Here is a 22,724-nt window from a genome sequence, read left to right as displayed (position 1 = left end):
TATACAATAACACTATGTAATTATGTAAACTATGTAATGTGATGGTGTGCAGTAACACTATGTGTAGTTGTGTATACACTGACGGTATGTAGTGTGATGGTATACAATAACACTATGTAATTATGTAAACTATGTAATGTGATGGTGTGCAGTAACACTATGTGTAGTTATGTATACACTGACGGTATGTAGTGTGATGGTATACAGTAACACTATGTGATTATGTAAACTATGTAATGTGATGGTGTGCAGTAACACTATGTGTAGTTGTGTATACACTGACAGTATGTAGTGTGATGGTATACAGTAATACTATGTAATTATGTAAACTATGTAATGTGATGGTGTGCAGTAACACTATGTGTTGTTGTGTATACACTGACGGTATGTAGTGTGATGGTATACAGTAACACTATGTAATTATGTAAACTATGTAATGTGATGGTGTGCAGTAACACTATGTGTAGTTGTGTATACACTGACAATATGTAGTGTGATGGTATACAATACCACTGAGTGTAATTATGTGAACTATGTAATGTGATGGTGTGCAGTAACACTATGTGTAGTTGTGTATACACTGACGGTATGTAGTGTGATGGTATACAGTAACACCATGTAATTATGTAAACTATGTAATGTGATGGTGTGCAGTAACAATATGTGTAGTTGTGTATACACTGACGGTATGTAGTGTGATGGTATACAGTAACACTATGTAATTATGTAAACTATGTAATGTGATGGTGTGCAGTAACACTATGTGTAGTTGTGTATACACTGACAGTGTGTAATGTGATGGTATACAGTAACACTATGTAATTATGTAAACTATGTAATGTGATGGTGTGCAGTAACACTATGTGTAGTTGTGTATACACTGACAGTATGTAGTGTGATGGTATACAGTAACACTATGTAATTATGTAAACTATGTAACGTGATGGTATACAATACCACTGAGTGTAATTATGTAAACTATGTAATGTGATGGTTGTGCAGTAACACTATGTAATTATGTAAACTGTGTAATGTGATGGTGTACTATACCACCATGTAATTATGTATAAGCTGACAGTATGTAATGTGATGGTATACAATAACACTATGTGTAGTTATTGTATGTACACTGAGTGTATGTAATGTGATGGTGTGCAGTAACACTATGTGTGGTTGTGTATACACTGACAGTATGTAGTGTGATGGTATACAATACCACTGAGTGTAATTATGTAAACTATGTAATGTGATGGTATACAGTAACACTATGTGTAGTTGTGTATACACTGACGGTATGTAGTGTGATGGTATACAGTAACACTATGTAATTATGTAAACTATGTAATGTGATGGTGTGCAGTAACACTATGTGTAGTTGTGAAAACACTGACGGTATGTAATGTGATGGTATACAGTAACACTATGTGTAGTTGTGTATACACTGACGGTATGTAGTGTGATGGTATACAGTAACACCATGTAATTATGTAAACTATGTAATGTGATGGTGTGCAGTAACACTATGTGTAGTTATTGTATACACTGACGGTATGTAATGTGATGGTATACAGTAACACTATGTAATTATGTAAACTATGTAATGTGATGGTGTGCAGTAACACTATGTGTAGTTGTGTATACACTGACAGGTATGTAGTGTGATGGTATACAATACCACTGAGTGTAATTATGTAAACTATGTAATGTGATGGTATACAGTAACACTATGTGTAGTTGTGTATACACTGACGGTATGTAGTGTGATGGTATACAGTAACACTATGTAATTATGTAAACTATGTAATGTGATGGTGTGCAGTAACACTATGTGTAGTTGTGTATACACTGACAGTATGTAGTGTGATGGTATACAGTAACACTATGTAATTATGTAAACTATGTAATGTGATGGTGTGCAGTAACACTATGTGTAGTTGTGTATACACTGACAGTATGTAGTGTGATGGTATACAATAATACTATGTAATTATGTAAACTATGTAATGTGATGGTGTGCAGTAACACTATGTGTAGTTGTGTATACACTGACGGTATGTAGTGTGATGGTATACAATAACACTATGTAATTATGTAAACTATGTAATGTGATGGTGTGCAGTAACACTATGTGTAGTTGTGTATACACTGACGGTATGTAGTGTGATGGTATACAGTAACACTATGTGATTATGTAAACTATGTAATGTGATGGTGTGCAGTAACACTATGTGTAGTTGTGTATACACTGACGGTATGTAGTGTGATGGTATACAGTAACACTATGTAATTATGTAAACTATGTAATGTGATGGTGTGCAGTAACACTATGTGTAGTTGTGTATACACTGACAGTATGTAGTGTGATGGTATACAGTAACACTATGTAATTATGTAAACTATGTAATGTGATGGTGTGCAGTAACACTATGTGTAGTTGTGTATACACTGACAATATGTAGTGTGATGGTATACAATACCACTGAGTGTAATTATGTAAACTATGTAATGTGATGGTGTGCAGTAACACTATGTGTAGTTGTGTATACACTGACGGTATGTAGTGTGATGGTATACAGTAACACTATGTAATTATGTAAACTATGTAATGTGATGGTGTGCAGTAACAATATGTGTAGTTGTGTATACACTGACGGTATGTAGTGTGATGGTATACAGTAACACTATGTAATTATGTAAACTATGTAATGTGATGGTGTGCAGTAACACTATGTGTAGTTATGTATACACTGACAGTATGTAGTGTGATGGTATACAGTAACACTATGTAATTATGTAAACTATGTAATGTGATGGTGTGCAGTAACACTATGTGTAGTTGTGTATACACTGACAGTATGTAGTGTGATGGTATACAGTAACACTATGTAATTATGTAAACTATGTAATGTGATGGTATACAATACCACTGGTGTAATTATGTAAAACTATGTAATGTGATGGTGTGCAGTAACACTATGTAATTATGTAAACTATGTAATGTGATGGTGTACTATAGTAACCATGTAATTATGTATAAGCTGACAGTATGTAATGCGATGGTATACAATAACACTATGTGTAGTTGTATGTACACTGAGTGTATGTAATGTGATGGTGTGCAGTAACACTATGTGTGGTTGTGTATACACTGACAGTATGTAGTGTGATGGTATACAATACCACTGATGTAATTATGTAAACTATGTAGTGTGATGGTATACAGTAACACTATGTGTAGTTGTGTATACACTGACAGTATGTAGTGTGATGGTATACAGTAACACTATGTAATTATGTAAACTATGTAATGTGATGGTGTGCAGTAACACTATGTGTAGTTGTGTATACACTGACAGTATGTAGTGTGATGGTATACAGTAACACTATGTAATTATGTAAACTATGTAATGTGATGGTGTGCAGTAACACTATGTGTAGTTGTGTATACACTGACAGTGTGTAATGTGATGGTATACAGTAACACTATGTAATTATGTAAACTATGTAATGTGATGGTGTGCAGTAACACTATGTGTAGTTGTGTATACACTGACAGTATGTAGTGTGATGGTATACAGTAACACTATGTAATTATGTAAACTATGTAATGTGATGGTATACAGTAACACTAAGTGTAATTGTGTATGCAAACTATGTAATGTGATGGTATACAGTAACACTATGTAATTATGTAAACTATGTAATGTGATGGTGTACATACCAATATGTGTAATTATGTATAACTGACAGTATGTAATGTGATGGTATACAATAACACTATGTGTAGTTGTATGTAAACTATGTATGTAATGTGATGGTGCGTGCAGTAACACTATGTGTGGTTGTGTATACACTGACAGTATGTAGTGTGATGGTATACAATAACACTATGTAATTATGTAAACTATGTAATGTGATGGTATGCAGTAACACTATGTGTAGTTATGTATACACTGACAGTATGTAGTGTGATGGTATACAGTAACACTATGTAATTATGTAAACTATGTAATGTGATGGTGTGCAGTAACACTATGTGTAGTTGTGAAAACACTGACAGTATGTAATGTGATGGTATACAGTAACACTATGTGTAGTTGTGTATACACTGACGGTATGTAGTGTGATGGTATACAGTAACACCATGTAATTATGTAAACTATGTAATGTGATGGTGTGCAGTAACACTATGTGTAGTTGTGTATACACTGACAGTATGTAATGTGATGGTATGCAGTAACACTATGTAATTATGTAAACTATGTAATGTGATGGTGCGCAGTAACACTATGTGTAGTTGTGTATACACTGACGGTATGTAGTGTGATGGTATACAATACCACTGAGTGTAATTGTGTAAACTATGTAGTGTGATGGTATACAGTAACACTATGTGTAGTTGTGTATACACTGACAGTATGTAGTGTGATGGTATACAGTAACAGTATGTAATTATGTAAACTATGTAATGTGATGGTGTGCAGTAACACTATGTGTAGTTGTGTATACACTGACAGTATGTAGTGTGATGGTATACAGTAACACTATGTAATTATGTAAACTATGTAATGTGATGGTATGCAGTAACACTATGTGTAGTTGTGTATACACTGACAGTATGTAGTGTGATGGTATACAATAACACTATGTAATTATGTAAACTATGTAATGTGATGGTGTGCAGTAACACTATGTGTAGTTGTGTATACACTGACGGTATGTAGTGTGATGGTATACAATAACACTATGTAATTATGTAAACTATGTAATGTGATGGTGTGCAGTAACACTATGTGTAGTTGTGTATACACTGACAGTATGTAGTGTGATGGTATTCAGTAACACTATGTGATTATGTAAACTATGTAATGTGATGGTGTGCAGTAACACTATGTGTAGTTGTGTATACACTGACAGTATGTAGTGTGATGGTATACAGTAATACTATGTAATTATGTAAACTATGTAATGTGATGGTGTGCAGTAACACTATGTGTTGTTGTGTATACACTGACAGTATGTATGTGTGATGGTGTACAGTAACACTATGTAATTATGTAAACTATGTAATGTGATGGTGTGCAGTAACACTATGTGTAGTTGTGTATACACTGACAGTATGTAGTGTGATGGTATACAATACCACTGAGTGTAATTGTGTGAACTGTGTAATGTGATGGTGTGCAGTAACACTATGTGTAGTTGTGTATACACTGACAGGTATGTAGTGTGATGGTATACAGTAACACTGTGTAATTATGTAAACTATGTAATGTGATGGTGTGCAGTAACACTATGTGTAGTTGTGTATACACTGACAGGTATGTAGTGTGATGGTATGCAATACCACTGAGTGTAGTTGTGTATACACTGACAGTATGTAGTGTGATGGTATGCAATACCACTGAGTGTAGTTTTGTATACACTGACACTATGTAGTGTGATGGTATACAGTAACACTGTGTAATTATGCAAACTATGTAATGTGATGGTGTGCAGTAACACTATGTGTAGTTATTGTATACACTGACGGTATGTAGTGTGATGGTATACAGTAACACTATGTAATTATGTAAACTATGTAATGTGATGGTGTGCAGTAACACTATGTGTAGTTGTGTATACACTGACAGGTATGTAGTGTGATGGTATACAATAACACCATGTAATTATGTAAACTCTGACACTGTGTAATGTGATGGTATACAGTAACACTATGTAATTATGTAAACTGTGTAATGTGATGGTGTACAATACCACCATGTAATTATGTATACACTGACAGTATGTAATGTGATGGTATACAATAACACTATGTGTAGTTGTGTATACACTGACAGTATGTAGTGTGATTGTATACAGTAACACCATGTAATTATGTAAACTATGTAATGTGATGGTGTGCAGTAACAATATGTGTAGTTGTGTATACACTGACAGTATGTAGTGTGATGGTATACAGTAACACCATGTAATTATGTATACTATGTAATGTGATGGTGTGCAGTAACACTATGTGTAGTTGTGTATACACTGACAGGTATGTAATGTGATGGTATACAGTAACACTATGTAATTATGTAAACTATGTAATGTGATGGTGTGCAGTAACACTATGTGTAGTTGTGTATACACTGACAGTATGTAGTGTGATGGTATACAATAACACTATGTAATTATGTAAACTATGTAATGTGATGGTGTGCAGTAACACTATGTGTAGTTGTGTATACACTGACAGTATGTAGTGTGATGGTATACAGTAACACCATGTAATTATGTAAACTATGTAATGTGATGGTGTGCAGTAACACTATGTGTAGTTGTGTATACACTGACAGTATGTAATGTGATGGTATGCAGTAACACCATGTAATTATGTAAACTATGTAATGTGATGGTGTGCAGTAACACTATGTGTAGTTGTGTATACACTGACAGTATGTAGTGTGATGGTATACAATAACACTATGTAATTATGTAAACTATGTAATGTGATGGTGTGCAGTAACACTATGTGTAGTTGTGTATACACTGACGGTATGTAGTGTGATGGTATACAGTAACACTATGTAATTATGTAAACTATGTAATGTGATGGTGTGCAGTAACACTATGTGTAGTTGTGTATACACTGACAGTATGTAGTGTGATGGTATACAGTAACACTATGTAATTATGTAAACTATGTAATGTGATGGTGTGCAGTAACACTATGTGTAGTTGTGTATACACTGACGGTATGTAGTGTGATGGTATACAGTAACACTATGTAATTATGTAAACTATGTAATGTGATGGTGTGCAGTATTACTATGTGTAGTTATGTATACACTGACGGTATGTAGTGTGATGGTATACAATACCACTGAGTGTAATTATGTGAACTATGTAATGTGATGGTGTGCAGTAACACTATGTGTAGTTGTGTATACACTGACGGTATGTAGTGTGATGGTATACAGTAACACTATGTAATTATGTAAACTATGTAACGTGATGGTATACAATACCACTGAGTGTAATTGTGTAAACTATGTAATGTGATGGTGTGCAGTAACACTATGTAATTATGTAAACTGTGTAATGTGATGGTGTACAATACCACTATGTATTTATGTATACGCTGACAGTATGTAATGCAATGGTATACAATAACACTATGTGTAGTTGTATGTACACTGAGGTATGTAATGTGATGGTGTGCAGTAACACAATGTAATTATGTAAACTATGTAATGTGATGGTGTGCAGTAACACTATGTGTAGTTGTGTATACACTGACGGTATGTAGTGTGATGGTATACAGTAACACTATGTAATTATGTAAACTATGTAATGTGATGGTGTGCAGTAACACTATGTGTAGTTGTGTATACACTGACGGTATGTAGTGTGATGGTATACAATAACACTATGTAATTATGTAAACTATGTAATGTGATGGTGTGCAGTAACACTATGTGTAGTTGTGTATACACTGACGGTATGTAGTGTGATGGTATACAATAACACTATGTAATTATGTAAACTATGTAATGTGATGGTGTGCAGTAACACTATGTGTAGTTGTGTATACACTGACGGTATGTAGTGTGATGGTATACAGTAACACTATGTAATTATGTAAACTATGTAATGTGATGGTGTGCAGTAACACTATGTGTAGTTGTGTATACACTGACGGTATGTAGTGTGATGGTATACAGTAACACTATGTAATTATGTAAACTATGTAATGTGATGGTGTGCAGTAACACTATGTGTAGTTGTGTATACACTGACAGTATGTAGTGTGATGGTATACAGTAACACTATGTAATTATGTAAACTATGTAATGTGATGGTGTGCAGTAACACTATGTGTAGTTGTGTATACACTGACGGTATGTAGTGTGATGGTATACAATACCACTATGTAATTATGTAAACTATGTAATGTGATGGTATGCAGTAACACTATGTGTAGTTGTGTATACACTGACGGTATGTAGTGTGATGGTATACAGTAACACTATGTAATTATGTAAACTATGTAATGTGATGGTATACAGTAACACTGGAGTGTAATTGTGTAAACTATGTAATGTGATGGTGTGCAGTAACACTATGTAATTATGTAAACTGTGTAATGTGATGGTGTACAATACCACCATGTATTTATGTATACACTGACAGTATGTAATGCAATGGTGGTATACAATAACACTATGTGTAGTTGTATGTACACTGAGGTATGTAATGTGATGGTGTGTGCAGTAACACTATGTAATTATGTAAACTATGTAATGTGATGGTGTGCAGTAACACTATGTGTAGTTGTGTATACACTGACAGTATGTAGTGTGATGGTATACAATAACACTATGTAATTATGTAAACTATGTAATGTGATGGTGTGCAGTAACACTATGTGTAGTTGTGTATACACTGACGGTATGTAATGTGATGGTATACAGTAACACTATGTAATTATGTAAACTATGTAATGTGATGGTGTGCAGTAACACTATGTGTAGTTGTGTATACACTGACGGTATGTATGTGTGATGGTATACAGTAACACTATGTAATTATGTAAACTATGTAATGTGATGGTGTGCAGTAACACTATGTGTAGTTGTGTATACACTGACAGTATGTAGTGTGATGGTATACAGTAACACTATGTAATTATGTAAACTATGTAATGTGATGGTGTGCAGTAACACTATGTGTAGTTGTGTATACACTGACGGTATGTAGTGTGATGGTATACAGTAACACTATGTAATTATGTAAACTATGTAATGTGATGGTGTGCAGTAACACTATGTGTAGTTGTGTATACACTGACGGTATGTAGTGTGATGGTATACAGTAACACTATGTAATTATGTAAACTATGTAATGTGATGGTGTGCAGTAACACTATGTGTAATTGTGTATACACTGACGGTATGTAGTGTGATGGTATACAGTAACACTATGTAATTATGTAAACTATGTAATGTGATGGTGTGCAGTAACACTATGTGTAGTTGTGTATACACTGACGGTATGTAGTGTGATGGTATACAGTAACACTATGTAATTATGTAAACTATGTAATGTGATGGTGTGCAGTAACACTATGTGTAGTTGTGTATACACTGACGGTATGTAATGTGATGGTATACAGTAACACTATGTAATTATGTAAACTATGTAATGTGATGGTGTGCAGTAACACTATGTGTAGTTGTGTATACACTGACAGGTATGTAGTGTGATGGTATACAGTAACACCATGTAATTATGTAAACTATGTAATGTGATGGTGTGCAGTAACACTATGTGTAGTTGTGTATACACTGACAGAATGTAATGTGATGGTATGCAGTAACACTATGTAATTATGTAAACTATGTAATGTGATGGTTGTGCAGTAACACTATGTGTAGTTATTGTATACACTGACGGTATGTAGTGTGATGGTATACAATACCACTGAGTGTAATTGTGTGAACTGTGTAATGTGATGGTGTGCAGTAACACTATGTGTAGTTGTGTATACACTGACAGTATGTAGTGTGATGGTATACAATAACACTATGTAATTATGTAAACTATGTAATGTGATGGTGTGCAGTAACACTATGTGTAGTTGTGTATACACTGACGGTATGTAGTGTGATGGTATACAATAACACTATGTAATTATGTGAACTATGTAATGTGATGGTGTGCAGTAACACTATGTGTAGTTGTGTATACACTGACGGTATGTAGTGTGATGGTATACAATAACACTATGTAATTATGTAAACTATGTAATGTGATGGTGTGCAGTAACACTATGTGTAGTTGTGTATACACTGACAGTATGTAGTGTGATGGTATTCAGTAACACTGTGATTATGCAAACTATGTAATGTGATGGTGTGCAGTAACACTATGTGTTGTTGTGTATACACTGACAGTATGTCGTGTGATGGTGTACAGTAACACTGTGTAATTATGTAAACTATGTAATGTGATGGTGTGCAGTAACACTATGTGTAGTTGTGTATACACTGACAGTATGTAGTGTGATGGTATACAATACCACTGGAGTGTAATTATGTGAACTATGTAATGTGATGGTGTGCAGTAACACTATGTGTAGTTGTGTATATACTGACAGTATGTAGTGTGATGGTATACAGTAACACCATGTAATTATGTAAACTATGTAATGTGATGGTGTGCAGTAACAATATGTGTAGTTGTGTATACACTGACAGTATGTAGTGTGATGGTATACAATACCACTGAGTGTAATTGTGTAAACTATGTAGTGTGATGGTATACAGTAACACTATGTGTAGTTGTGTATACACTGACAGTATGTAGTGTGATGGTATACAGTAACACTATGTAATTATGTAAATTATGTAATGTGATGGTGTGCAGTAACACTATGTGTAATTGTGTATACACTGACAGTATGTAATGTGATGGTATACAATAACACTATGTAATTATGTAAACTATGTAATGTGATGGTATACAATAACACTATGTGTAGTTGTATGTACACTGACAGTATGTAGTGTGATGGTATACAATAACACTATGTAATTATGTAAACTATGTAATGTGATGGTGTGCAGTAACACTATGTGTAGTTGTGTATACACTGACAGTATGTAATGTGATGGTATACAGTAACACTATGTAATTATGTAAACTATGTAATGTGATGGTGTGCAGTAACACTATGTGTAGTTGTGTATACACTGAGAGTATGTAGTGTGATGGTATACAGTAACACCATGTAATTATGTAAACTATGTAATGTGATGGTGTGCAGTAACACTATGTAATTACGTAAACTATGTAATGTGATGGTGTGCAGGAACACTATGTGTAGTTGTGTATACACTGACAGTATGTATTGTGATGGTATACAATACCACTGAGTGTAATTGTGTAAACTATGTAGTGTGATGGTATACAGTAACACTATGTGTAGTTGTGTATACACTGACAGTATGTAGTGTGATGGTATACAGTAACACTATGTAATTATGTAAACTATGTAATGTGATGGTGTGCAGTAACACTATGTGTAGTTGTGTATACACTGACAGTATGTAGTGTGATGGTATACAGTAACACTATGTAATTATGTAAACTATGTAATGTGATGGTGTGCAGTAACACTATGTGTAATTGTGTATACACTGACAGTATGTAGTGTGATGGTATACAATAACACTATGTAATTATGTAAACTATGTAATGTGATGGTGTGCAGTAACACTATGTGTAGTTGTGTATACACTGACAGTATGTAGTGTGATGGTATACAATAACACTATGTAATTATGTAAACTATGTAATGTGATGGTGTGCAGGAACACTATGTGTAGTTGTGTATACACTGACAGTATGTATTGTGATGGTATACAATACCACTGAGTGTAATTGTGTAAACTATGTAGTGTGATGGTATACAGTAACACTATGTGTAGTTGTGTATACACTGACAGTATGTAGTGTGATGGTATACAGTAACACTATGTAATTATGTAAACTATGTAATGTGATGGTGTGCAGTAACACTATGTGTAGTTGTGTATACACTGACAGTATGTAGTGTGATGGTATACAGTAACACTATGTAATTATGTAAACTATGTAATGTGATGGTGTGCAGTAACACTATGTGTAATTGTGTATACACTGACAGTATGTAGTGTGATGGTATACAATAACACTATGTAATTATGTAAACTATGTAATGTGATGGTGTGCAGTAACACTATGTGTAGTTGTGTATACACTGACAGTATGTAGTGTGATGGTATACAATAACACTATGTAATTATGTAAACTATGTAATGTGATGGTGTGCAGTAACACTATGTGTAGTTGTGTATACACTGACAGTATGTAGTGTGATGGTATTCAGTAACACTATGTGATTATGTAAACTATGTAATGTGATGGTGTGCAGTAACACTATGTGTAGTTGTGTATACACTGACAGTATGTAGTGTGATGGTATACAGTAATACTATGTAATTATGTAAACTATGTAATGTGATGGTGTGCAGTAACACTATGTGTTGTTGTGTATATACACTGACAGTATGTAGTGTGATGGTGTACAGTAACACTATGTAATTATGTAAACTATGTAATGTGATGGTGTGCAGTAACACTATGTGTAGTTGTGTATACACTGACAATATGTAGTGTGATGGTATACAATACCACTGAGTGTAATTGTGTGAACTGTGTAATGTGATGGTGTGCAGTAACACTATGTGTAGTTGTGTATACACTGACAGTATGTAGTGTGATGGTATACAGTAACACCATGTAATTATGTAAACTATGTAATGTGATGGTGTGCAGTAACAATATGTGTAGTTGTGTATACACTGACAGGTATGTAGTGTGATGGTATACAGTAACACTATGTAATTATGTAAACTATGTAATGTGATGGTGTGCAGTAACACTATGTGTAGTTGTGTATACACTGACAGTGTGTAATGTGATGGTATACAGTAACACTATGTAATTATGTAAACTATGTAATGTGATGGTGTGCAGTAACACTATGTGTAGTTGTGTATACACTGACAGTATGTAGTGTGATGGTATACAGTAACACTATGTAATTATGTAAACTATGTAACGTGATGGTATACAATACCACTGAGTGTAATTGTGTAAACTATGTAATGTGATGGTGTGCAGTAACACTATGTAATTATGTAAACTGTGTAATGTGATGGTGTACTATACCACCATGTAATTATGTATAAGCTGACAGTATGTAATGCGATGGTATACAATAACACTATGTGTAGTTGTATGTACACTGAGTGTATGTAATGTGATGGTGTGCAGTAACACTATGTGTGGTTGTGTATACACTGACAGTATGTAGTGTGATGGTATACAATACCACTGAGTGTAATTGTGTAAACTATGTAGTGTGATGGTATACAGTAACACTATGTGTAGTTGTGTATACACTGACAGTATGTAGTGTGATGGTATACAGTAACACTATGTAATTATGTAAACTATGTAATGTGATGGTGTGCAGTAACACTATGTGTAGTTGTGAAAACACTGACAGTATGTAATGTGATGGTATACAGTAACACTATGTGTAGTTGTGTATACACTGACAGTATGTAGTGTGATGGTATACAGTAACACCATGTAATTATGTAAACTATGTAATGTGATGGTGTGCAGTAACACTATGTGTAGTTGTGTATACACTGACAGTATGTAATGTGATGGTATGCAGTAACACTATGTAATTATGTAAACTATGTAATGTGATGGTGTGCAGTAACACTATGTGTAGTTGTGTATACACTGACAGTATGTAGTGTGATGGTATACAATACCACTGAGTGTAATTGTGTAAACTATGTAGTGTGATGGTATACAGTAACACTATGTGTAGTTGTGTATACACTGACAGTATGTAGTGTGATGGTATACAGTAACACTATGTAATTATGTAAACTATGTAATGTGATGGTGTGCAGTAACACTATGTGTAGTTGTGTATACACTGACAGTATGTAGTGTGATGGTATACAGTAACACTATGTAATTATGTAAACTATGTAATGTGATGGTATGCAGTAACACTATGTGTAATTGTGTATACACTGACAGTATGTAGTGTGATGGTATACAATAACACTATGTAATTATGTAAACTATGTAATGTGATGGTGTGCAGTAACACTATGTGTAGTTGTGTATACACTGACAGTATGTAGTGTGATGGTATACAATAACACTATGTAATTATGTAAACTATGTAATGTGATGGTGTGCAGTAACACTATGTGTAGTTGTGTATACACTGACAGTATGTAGTGTGATGGTATTCAGTAACACTATGTGATTATGTAAACTATGTAATGTGATGGTGTGCAGTAACACTATGTGTAGTTGTGTATACACTGACAGTATGTAGTGTGATGGTATACAGTAATACTATGTAATTATGTAAACTATGTAATGTGATGGTGTGCAGTAACACTATGTGTTGTTGTGTATACACTGACAGTATGTCGTGTGATGGTGTACAGTAACACTATGTAATTATGTAAACTATGTAATGTGATGGTGTGCAGTAACACTATGTGTAGTTGTGTATACACTGACAATATGTAGTGTGATGGTATACAATACCACTGAGTGTAATTGTGTGAACTGTGTAATGTGATGGTGTGCAGTAACACTATGTGTAGTTGTGTATACACTGACAGTATGTAGTGTGATGGTATACAGTAACACCATGTAATTATGTAAACTATGTAATGTGATGGTGTGCAGTAACAATATGTGTAGTTGTGTATACACTGACAGTATGTAGTGTGATGGTATACAGTAACACTATGTAATTATGTAAACTATGTAATGTGATGGTGTGCAGTAACACTATGTGTAGTTGTGTATACACTGACAGTGTGTAATGTGATGGTATACAGTAACACTATGTAATTATGTAAACTATGTAATGTGATGGTGTGCAGTAACACTATGTGTAGTTGTGTATACACTGACAGTATGTAGTGTGATGGTATACAGTAACACTATGTAATTATGTAAACTATGTAACGTGATGGTATACAATACCACTGAGTGTAATTGTGTAAACTATGTAATGTGATGGTGTGCAGTAACACTATGTAATTATGTAAACTGTGTAATGTGATGGTGTACTATACCACCATGTAATTATGTATAAGCTGACAGTATATAATGCGATGGTATACAATAACACTATGTGTAGTTGTATGTACACTGAGTGTATGTAATGTGATGGTGTGCAGTAACACTATGTGTGGTTGTGTATACACTGACAGTATGTAGTGTGATGGTATACAATACCACTGAGTGTAATTATGTAAACTATGTAGTGTGATGGTATACAGTAACACTATGTGTAGTTGTGTATACACTGACAGGTATGTAGTGTGATGGTATACAGTAACACTATGTAATTATGTAAACTATGTAATGTGATGGTGTGCAGTAACACTATGTGTAGTTGTGAAAACACTGACAGTATGTAATGTGATGGTATACAGTAACACTATGTGTAGTTGTGTATACACTGACAGTATGTAGTGTGATGGTATACAGTAACACCATGTAATTATGTAAACTATGTAATGTGATGGTGTGCAGTAACACTATGTGTAGTTGTGTATACACTGACAGTATGTAATGTGATGGTATGCAGTAACACTATGTAATTATGTAAACTATGTAATGTGATGGTGTGCAGTAACACTATGTGTAGTTGTGTATACACTGACAGTATGTAGTGTGATGGTATACAATACCACTGAGTGTAATTGTGTAAACTATGTAGTGTGATGGTATACAGTAACACTATGTGTAGTTGTGTATACACTGACAGTATGTAGTGTGATGGTATACAGTAACACTATGTAATTATGTAAACTATGTAATGTGATGGTGTGCAGTAACACTATGTGTAGTTGTGTATATACTGACAGTATGTAGTGTGATGGTATACAGTAACACTATGTAATTATGTAAACTATGTAATGTGATGGTATGCAGTAACACTATGTGTAATTGTGTATACACTGACAGTATGTAGTGTGATGGTATACAATAACACTATGTAATTATGTAAACTATGTAATGTGATGGTGTGCAGTAACACTATGTGTAGTTGTGTATACACTGACAGTATGTAGTGTGATGGTATACAATAACACTATGTAATTATGTAAACTATGTAATGTGATGGTGTGCAGTAACACTATGTGTAGTTGTGTATACACTGACAGTATGTAGTGTGATGGTATTCAGTAACACTATGTGATTATGTAAACTATGTAATGTGATGGTGTGCAGTAACACTATGTGTAGTTGTGTATACACTGACAGGTATGTAGTGTGATGGTATACAGTAACACTATGTAATTATGTAAACTATGTAATGTGATGGTGTGCAGTAACACTATGTGTTGTTGTGTATACACTGACAGTATGTAGTGTGATGGTATACAGTAACACTATGTAATTATGTAAACTATGTAATGTGATGGTGTGCAGTAACACTATGTGTAGTTGTGTATACACTGACAGTATGTAGTGTGATGGTATACAATACCACTGAGTGTAATTGTGTGAACTGTGTAATGTGATGGTGTGCAGTAACACTATGTGTAGTTGTGTATACACTGACAGTATGTAGTGTGATGGTATACAGTAACACTGTGTAATTATGTAAACTATGTAATGTGATGGTGTGCAGTAACACTATGTGTAGTTGTGTATACACTGACAGTATGTAGTGTGATGGTATGCAATACCACTGAGTGTAGTTGTGTATACACTGACAGTATGTAGTGTGATGGTATGCAATACCACTGAGTGTAGTTTTGTATACACTGACACTATGTAGTGTGATGGTATACAGTAACACTGTGTAATTATGCAAACTATGTAATGTGATGGTGTGCAGTAACACTATGTGTAGTTGTGTATACACTGACAGTATGTAGTGTGATGGTATACAGTAATACTATGTAATTATGTAAACTATGTAATGTGATGGTGTGCAGTAACACTATGTGTAGTTGTGTATACACTGACAGTATGTAGTGTGATGGTATACAATAACACCATGTAATTATGTAAACTCTGACACTGTGTAATGTGATGGTATACAGTAACACTATGTAATTATGTAAACTGTGTAATGTGATGGTGTACAATACCACCATGTAATTATGTATACACTGACAGTATGTAATGTGATGGTATACAATAACACTATGTGTAGTTGTGTATACACTGACAGTATGTAGTGTGATTGTATACAGTAACACCATGTAATTATGTAAACTATGTAATGTGATGGTGTGCAGTAACAATATGTGTAGTTGTGTATACACTGACAGTATGTAGTGTGATGGTATACAGTAACACCATGTAATTATGTATACTATGTAATGTGATGGTGTGCAGTAACACTATGTGTAGTTGTGTATACACTGACAGTATGTAATGTGATGGTATACAATAACACTATGTAATTATGTATACTATGTAATGTGATGGTGTGCAGTAACACTATGTGTAGTTGTGTATACACTGACAGTATGTAGTGTGATGGTATACAGTAACACCATGTAATTATGTAAACTATGTAATGTGATGGTGTGCAGTAACACTATGTGTAGTTGTGTATACACTGACAGTATGTAATGTAATGGTATGCAGTAACACCATGTAATTATGTAAACTATGTAATGTGATGGTGTGCAGTAACACTATGTGTAGTTGTGTATACACTGACAGTATGTAGTGTGATGGTATACAGTAACACTATATAATTATGTAAACTATGTAATGTGATGGTGTGCAGTAACACTATGTGTAATTGTGTATACACTGACAGTATGTAGTGTGATGGTATACAATAACACTATGTAATTATGTAAACTATGTAATGTGATGGTGTGCAGTAACACTATGTGTAGTTGTGTATACACTGACAGTATGTAGTGTGATGGTATACAATAACACTATGTAATTATGTAAACTATGTAATGTGATGGTGTGCAGTAACACTATGTGTAGTTGTGTATACACTGACAGTATGTAGTGTGATGGTATACAGTAACACTATGTGATTATGTAAACTATGTAATGTGATGGTGTGCAGTAACACTGTGTAGTTGTGTATACACTGACAGTATGTAGTGTGATGGTATACAGTAACACTATGTAATTATGTAAACTATGTAATGTGATGGTGTGCAGTAACACTATGTGTAGTTGTGTATACACTGACAGTATGTCGTGTGATGGTGTACAGTAACACTATGTAATTATGTAAACTATGTAATGTGATGGTGTGCAGTATTACTATGTGTAGTTGTGTATACACTGACAGTATGTAGTGTGATGGTATACAATACCACTGAGTGTAATTGTGTGAACTATGTAATGTGATGGTATGCAGTAATGCTATGTGTAGTTGTGTATACACTGACAGTATGTAGTGTGATGGTATACAGTAACACTATGTAATTATGTAAACTATGTAACGTGATGGTATACAATACCACTGAGTGTAATTGTGTAAACTATGTAATGTGATGGTGTGCAGTAACACTATGTAATTATGTAAACTGTGTAATGTGATGGTGTACAATACCACCATGTATTTATGTATACGCTGACAGTATGTAATGCAATGGTATACAATAACACTATGTGTAGTTGTATGTACACTGAGAGTATGTAATGTGATGGTGTGCAGTAACACAATGTAATTATGTAAACTATGTAATGTGATGGTGTGCAGTAACACTATGTGTAGTTGTGTATACACTGACAGTATGTAGTGTGATGGTATACAATAACACTATGTAATTATGTATACTATGTAATGTGATGGTGTGCAGTAACACTATGTGTAGTTGTGTATACACTGACAGTATGTAATGTGATGGTATGCAGTAACACTATGTAATTATGTAAACTATGTAATGTGATGGTGTGCAGTAACACTATGTGTAGTTGTGTATACACTGACAGTATGTAGTGTGATGGTATACAGTAACACTATATAATTATGTAAACTATGTAATGTGATGGTGTGCAGTAACACTATGTGTAATTGTGTATACACTGACAGTATGTAGTGTGATGGTATACAGTAACACTATGTAATTATGTAAACTATGTAATGTGATGGTGTGCAGTAACAATATGTGTAGTTGTGTATACACTGACAGTATGTAGTGTGATGGTATACAGTAACACCATGTAATTATGTATACTATGTAATGTGATGGTGTGCAGTAACACTATGTGTAGTTGTGTATACACTGACAGTATGTAATGTGATGGTATACAGTAACACTATGTAATTATGTAAACTATGTAATGTGATGGTGTGCAGTAACACTATGTGTAGTTGTGTATACACTGAGAGTATGTAGTGTGATGGTATACAGTAACACCATGTAATTATGTAAACTATGTAATGTGATGGTGTGCAGTAACACTATGTGTAGTTGTGTATACACTGACAGTATGTAATGTGATGGTATGCAGTAACACTATGTAATTACGTAAACTATGTAATGTGATGGTGTGCAGGAACACTATGTGTAGTTGTGTATACACTGACAGTATGTATTGTGATGGTATACAATACCACTGAGTGTAATTGTGTAAACTATGTAGTGTGATGGTATACAGTAACACTATGTGTAGTTGTGTATACACTGACAGTATGTAGTGTGATGGTATACAGTAACACTATGTAATTATGTAAACTATGTAATGTGATGGTGTGCAGTAACACTATGTGTAGTTGTGTATACACTGACAGTATGTAGTGTGATGGTATACAGTAACACTATGTAATTATGTAAACTATGTAATGTGATGGTGTGCAGTAACACTATGTGTAATTGTGTATACACTGACAGTATGTAGTGTGATGGTATACAATAACACTATGTAATTATGTAAACTATGTAATGTGATGGTGTGCAGTAACACTATGTGTAGTTGTGTATACACTGACAGTATGTAGTGTGATGGTATACAATAACACTATGTAATTATGTAAACTATGTAATGTGATGGTGTGCAGTAACACTATGTGTAGTTGTGTATACACTGACAGTATGTAGTGTGATGGTATTCAGTAACACTATGTGATTATGTAAACTATGTAATGTGATGGTGTGCAGTAACACTATGTGTAGTTGTGTATACACTGACAGTATGTAGTGTGATGGTATACAATACCACTGAGTGTAATTGTGTGAACTGTGTAATGTGATGGTGTGCAGTAACACTATGTGTAGTTGTGTATATACTGACAGTATGTAGTGTGATGGTATACAGTAACACCATGTAATTATGTAAACTATGTAATGTGATGGTGTGCAGTAACAATATGTGTAGTTGTGTATACACTGACAGTATGTAGTGTGATGGTATACAGTAACACTATGTAATTATGTAAACTATGTAATGTGATGGTGTGCAGTAACACTATGTGTAGTTGTGTATACACTGACAGTATGTAGTGTGATGGTATACAGTAACACTATGTAATTATGTAAACTATGTAACGTGATGGTATACAATACCACTGAGTGTAATTGTGTAAACTATGTAATGTGATGGTGTGCAGTAACACTATGTAATTATGTAAACTGTGTAATGTGATGGTGTACAATACCACCATGTAATTATGTATAAGCTGACAGTATGTAATGCGATGGTATACAATAACACTATGTGTAGTTGTATGTACACTGAGTGTATGTAATGTGATGGTGTGCAGTAACACTATGTGTGGTTGTGTATACACTGACAGTATGTAGTGTGATGGTATACAATACCACTGAGTGTAATTGTGTAAACTATGTAGTGTGATGGTATACAGTAACACTATGTGTAGTTGTGTATACACTGACAGTATGTAGTGTGATGGTATACAGTAACACTATGTAATTATGTAAACTATGTAATGTGATGGTATACAGTAACACTATGTGTAGTTGTGTATACACTGACAGTATGTAGTGTGATGGTATACAGTAACACCATGTAATTATGTATACTATGTAATGTGATGGTATACAATACCACTGAGTGTAATTGTGTAAACTATGTAATGTGATGGTGTGCAGTAACACTATGTGTAATTGTGTATACACTGACAGTATGTAGTGTGATGGTATACAATAATACTATGTAATTATGTAAACTATGTAATGTGATGGTGTGCAGTAACACTATGTGTAGTTGTGTATACACTGACAGTATGTAGTGTGATGGTATACAATAACACTATGTAATTATGTAAACTATGTAATGTGATGGTGTGCAGTAACACTATGTGTAGTTGTGTATACACTGACAGTATGTAGTGTGATGGTATTCAGTAACACTATGTGATTATGTAAACTATGTAATGTGATGGTGTGCAGTAACACTATGTGTAGTTGTGTATACACTGACAGTATGTAGTGTGATGGTATACAGTAACACTATGTAATTATGTAAACTATGTAATGTGATGGTGTGCAGTAACACTATGTGTAGTTGTGTATACACTGACAGTATGTAGTGTGATGGTATACAATACCACTGAGTGTAATTGTGTATACATTGACAGTATGTAGTGTGATGGTATGCAATACCACTGAGTGTAGTTGTGTATACACTGACAGTATGTAGTGTGATGGTATGCAATACCACTGAGTGTAGCTGTGTATACACTGACAGTATGTAGTGTGATGGTATACAGTATCACTGTGTAATTATGTAAACTATGTAATGTGATGGTGTGCAGTAACACTATGTGTAGTTGTGTATACCGACACTACATTTAATTATGTATGTATTGAGACTCCATTTAAAGTGATATTGAAGATTCATTTCTAATGAAATCTATGTAGAACACTACCTGTTTGTATATTAACTGAATATTCTCATGATTAGCGTGCGACTTCCCAAGGGGTATGGAAAAGGATTACATTTCTGGACAAGAAGTTAGTGTATCAAGCTTCAGGTCTCCCTCCACTCTGGGAAACAAAGCTAGATTAAATGGGAACTCAGCATGGAGTGCTGAGTATCTTTCTACAGACCAGTGGATTCAGGTCAGTAAAGGAATGTTCAAACTATGTTTCTAGTGATTGATTATCTTGTAATTGTAAATATGTACATGTCTAGAATGCTGACTTGTGGTTCATTAGTTATAAAAATTCTGTATTTAAAAGAACATAGTTTTAAGTGTTTTGATAAATGTAGAATACTGTAGTGTGCTTGTTTTAAAAGTTTGCTTCAAGGTACTAGCCCCTCAGTGTGGATTCCTGTACATGGTGAGGGGACCTCCCAGGGAAGGTTCCGTTCTTTCAGTGTACCTCCTCTGTTATTTCAATATCCACCCACGTGCTTGTCATGTGTGATGACCAGTGAATGGGAGGAGAGGATCCTGGTGGTTTAGAGGCCTAACCCTAACACACCACTTCGATCTTGAATTCTTGAAGATGGCCAGCTTTGAGGTGGCCACCCTAGGGTCATTTGTCTGGTCCATTTGGCTAGGATCAACCAAGTGCCAGTGTTGGATATTCTCAACAGGTGTTGAGGACATTGTATCTGATGCTGGTGTTTGGGTGTAGTGCTCACAAAACCCTGGTGTTGCTGCAGTGTACTTGTTTGACATTGTAGTGCGTCCCATCGTTGGGCTCCATGGTAAGTGGGGTCAGTGGGTGCTGAAACATTCTTTTCTTATTATGGATCCCTCAAATAAAAACTTAAATAAAATAATGAAGAAACAGTTGGTAAAGGACCATGTCTTGAAGATTCTGAGCAGCAATCTTCAACATTTGTAACACCTGTATCTCAGTTTCTTATAGTACATTTTCTTTCAGACAAATCTTTAGGACAAATGTCTCCCTTTTTTATTTAGAAGGAACTAGAGGGACTTGCTGGTTTTCCAAAGTTAGTCAGAAAGCTTTGCTCTGGTGACATATTGGTGGAAACATCCACATTTAAACATAGTGAACAACTCTTACATTCAAGGGCAACTGGGGATATATCTATTGAGGTTATGCCCAATGATACTTTGAATTTGTCATGAAGAGTTATTGTTGAGAGGGGTTTAAAGAACATCCTTGAGTCAGAGATCCTTGTGGGCTTCTCCA

At 34.5% G+C, this 22,724-nt stretch overlaps 1 protein-coding gene across 4 annotated transcripts in view; it reads left to right on the top strand.

The window, feature by feature from the left end:
- The window catches only part of LOC143234668 (mucin-5AC-like), a 121,207-nt gene that overhangs the window by 44,503 nt on the left and 53,980 nt on the right, over nucleotides 1-22,724 (top strand). For all 4 annotated transcript variants that reach the window (XM_076472207.1, XM_076472206.1, XM_076472205.1 and 1 more), the window contains exon 10: nucleotides 21,520-21,677. In XM_076472207.1, coding sequence (XP_076328322.1) covers nucleotides 21,520-21,677 — 158 coding nt within the window. The remainder of the gene's footprint in view (nucleotides 1-21,519; nucleotides 21,678-22,724) is intronic.

Source organism: Tachypleus tridentatus, chromosome 12 (assembly GCF_004210375.1).
Source record: "Tachypleus tridentatus isolate NWPU-2018 chromosome 12, ASM421037v1, whole genome shotgun sequence".
NCBI lineage: Eukaryota > Metazoa > Arthropoda > Merostomata > Xiphosura > Limulidae > Tachypleus > Tachypleus tridentatus.
This window is presented reverse-complemented; position numbering and strand designations above follow the sequence as displayed.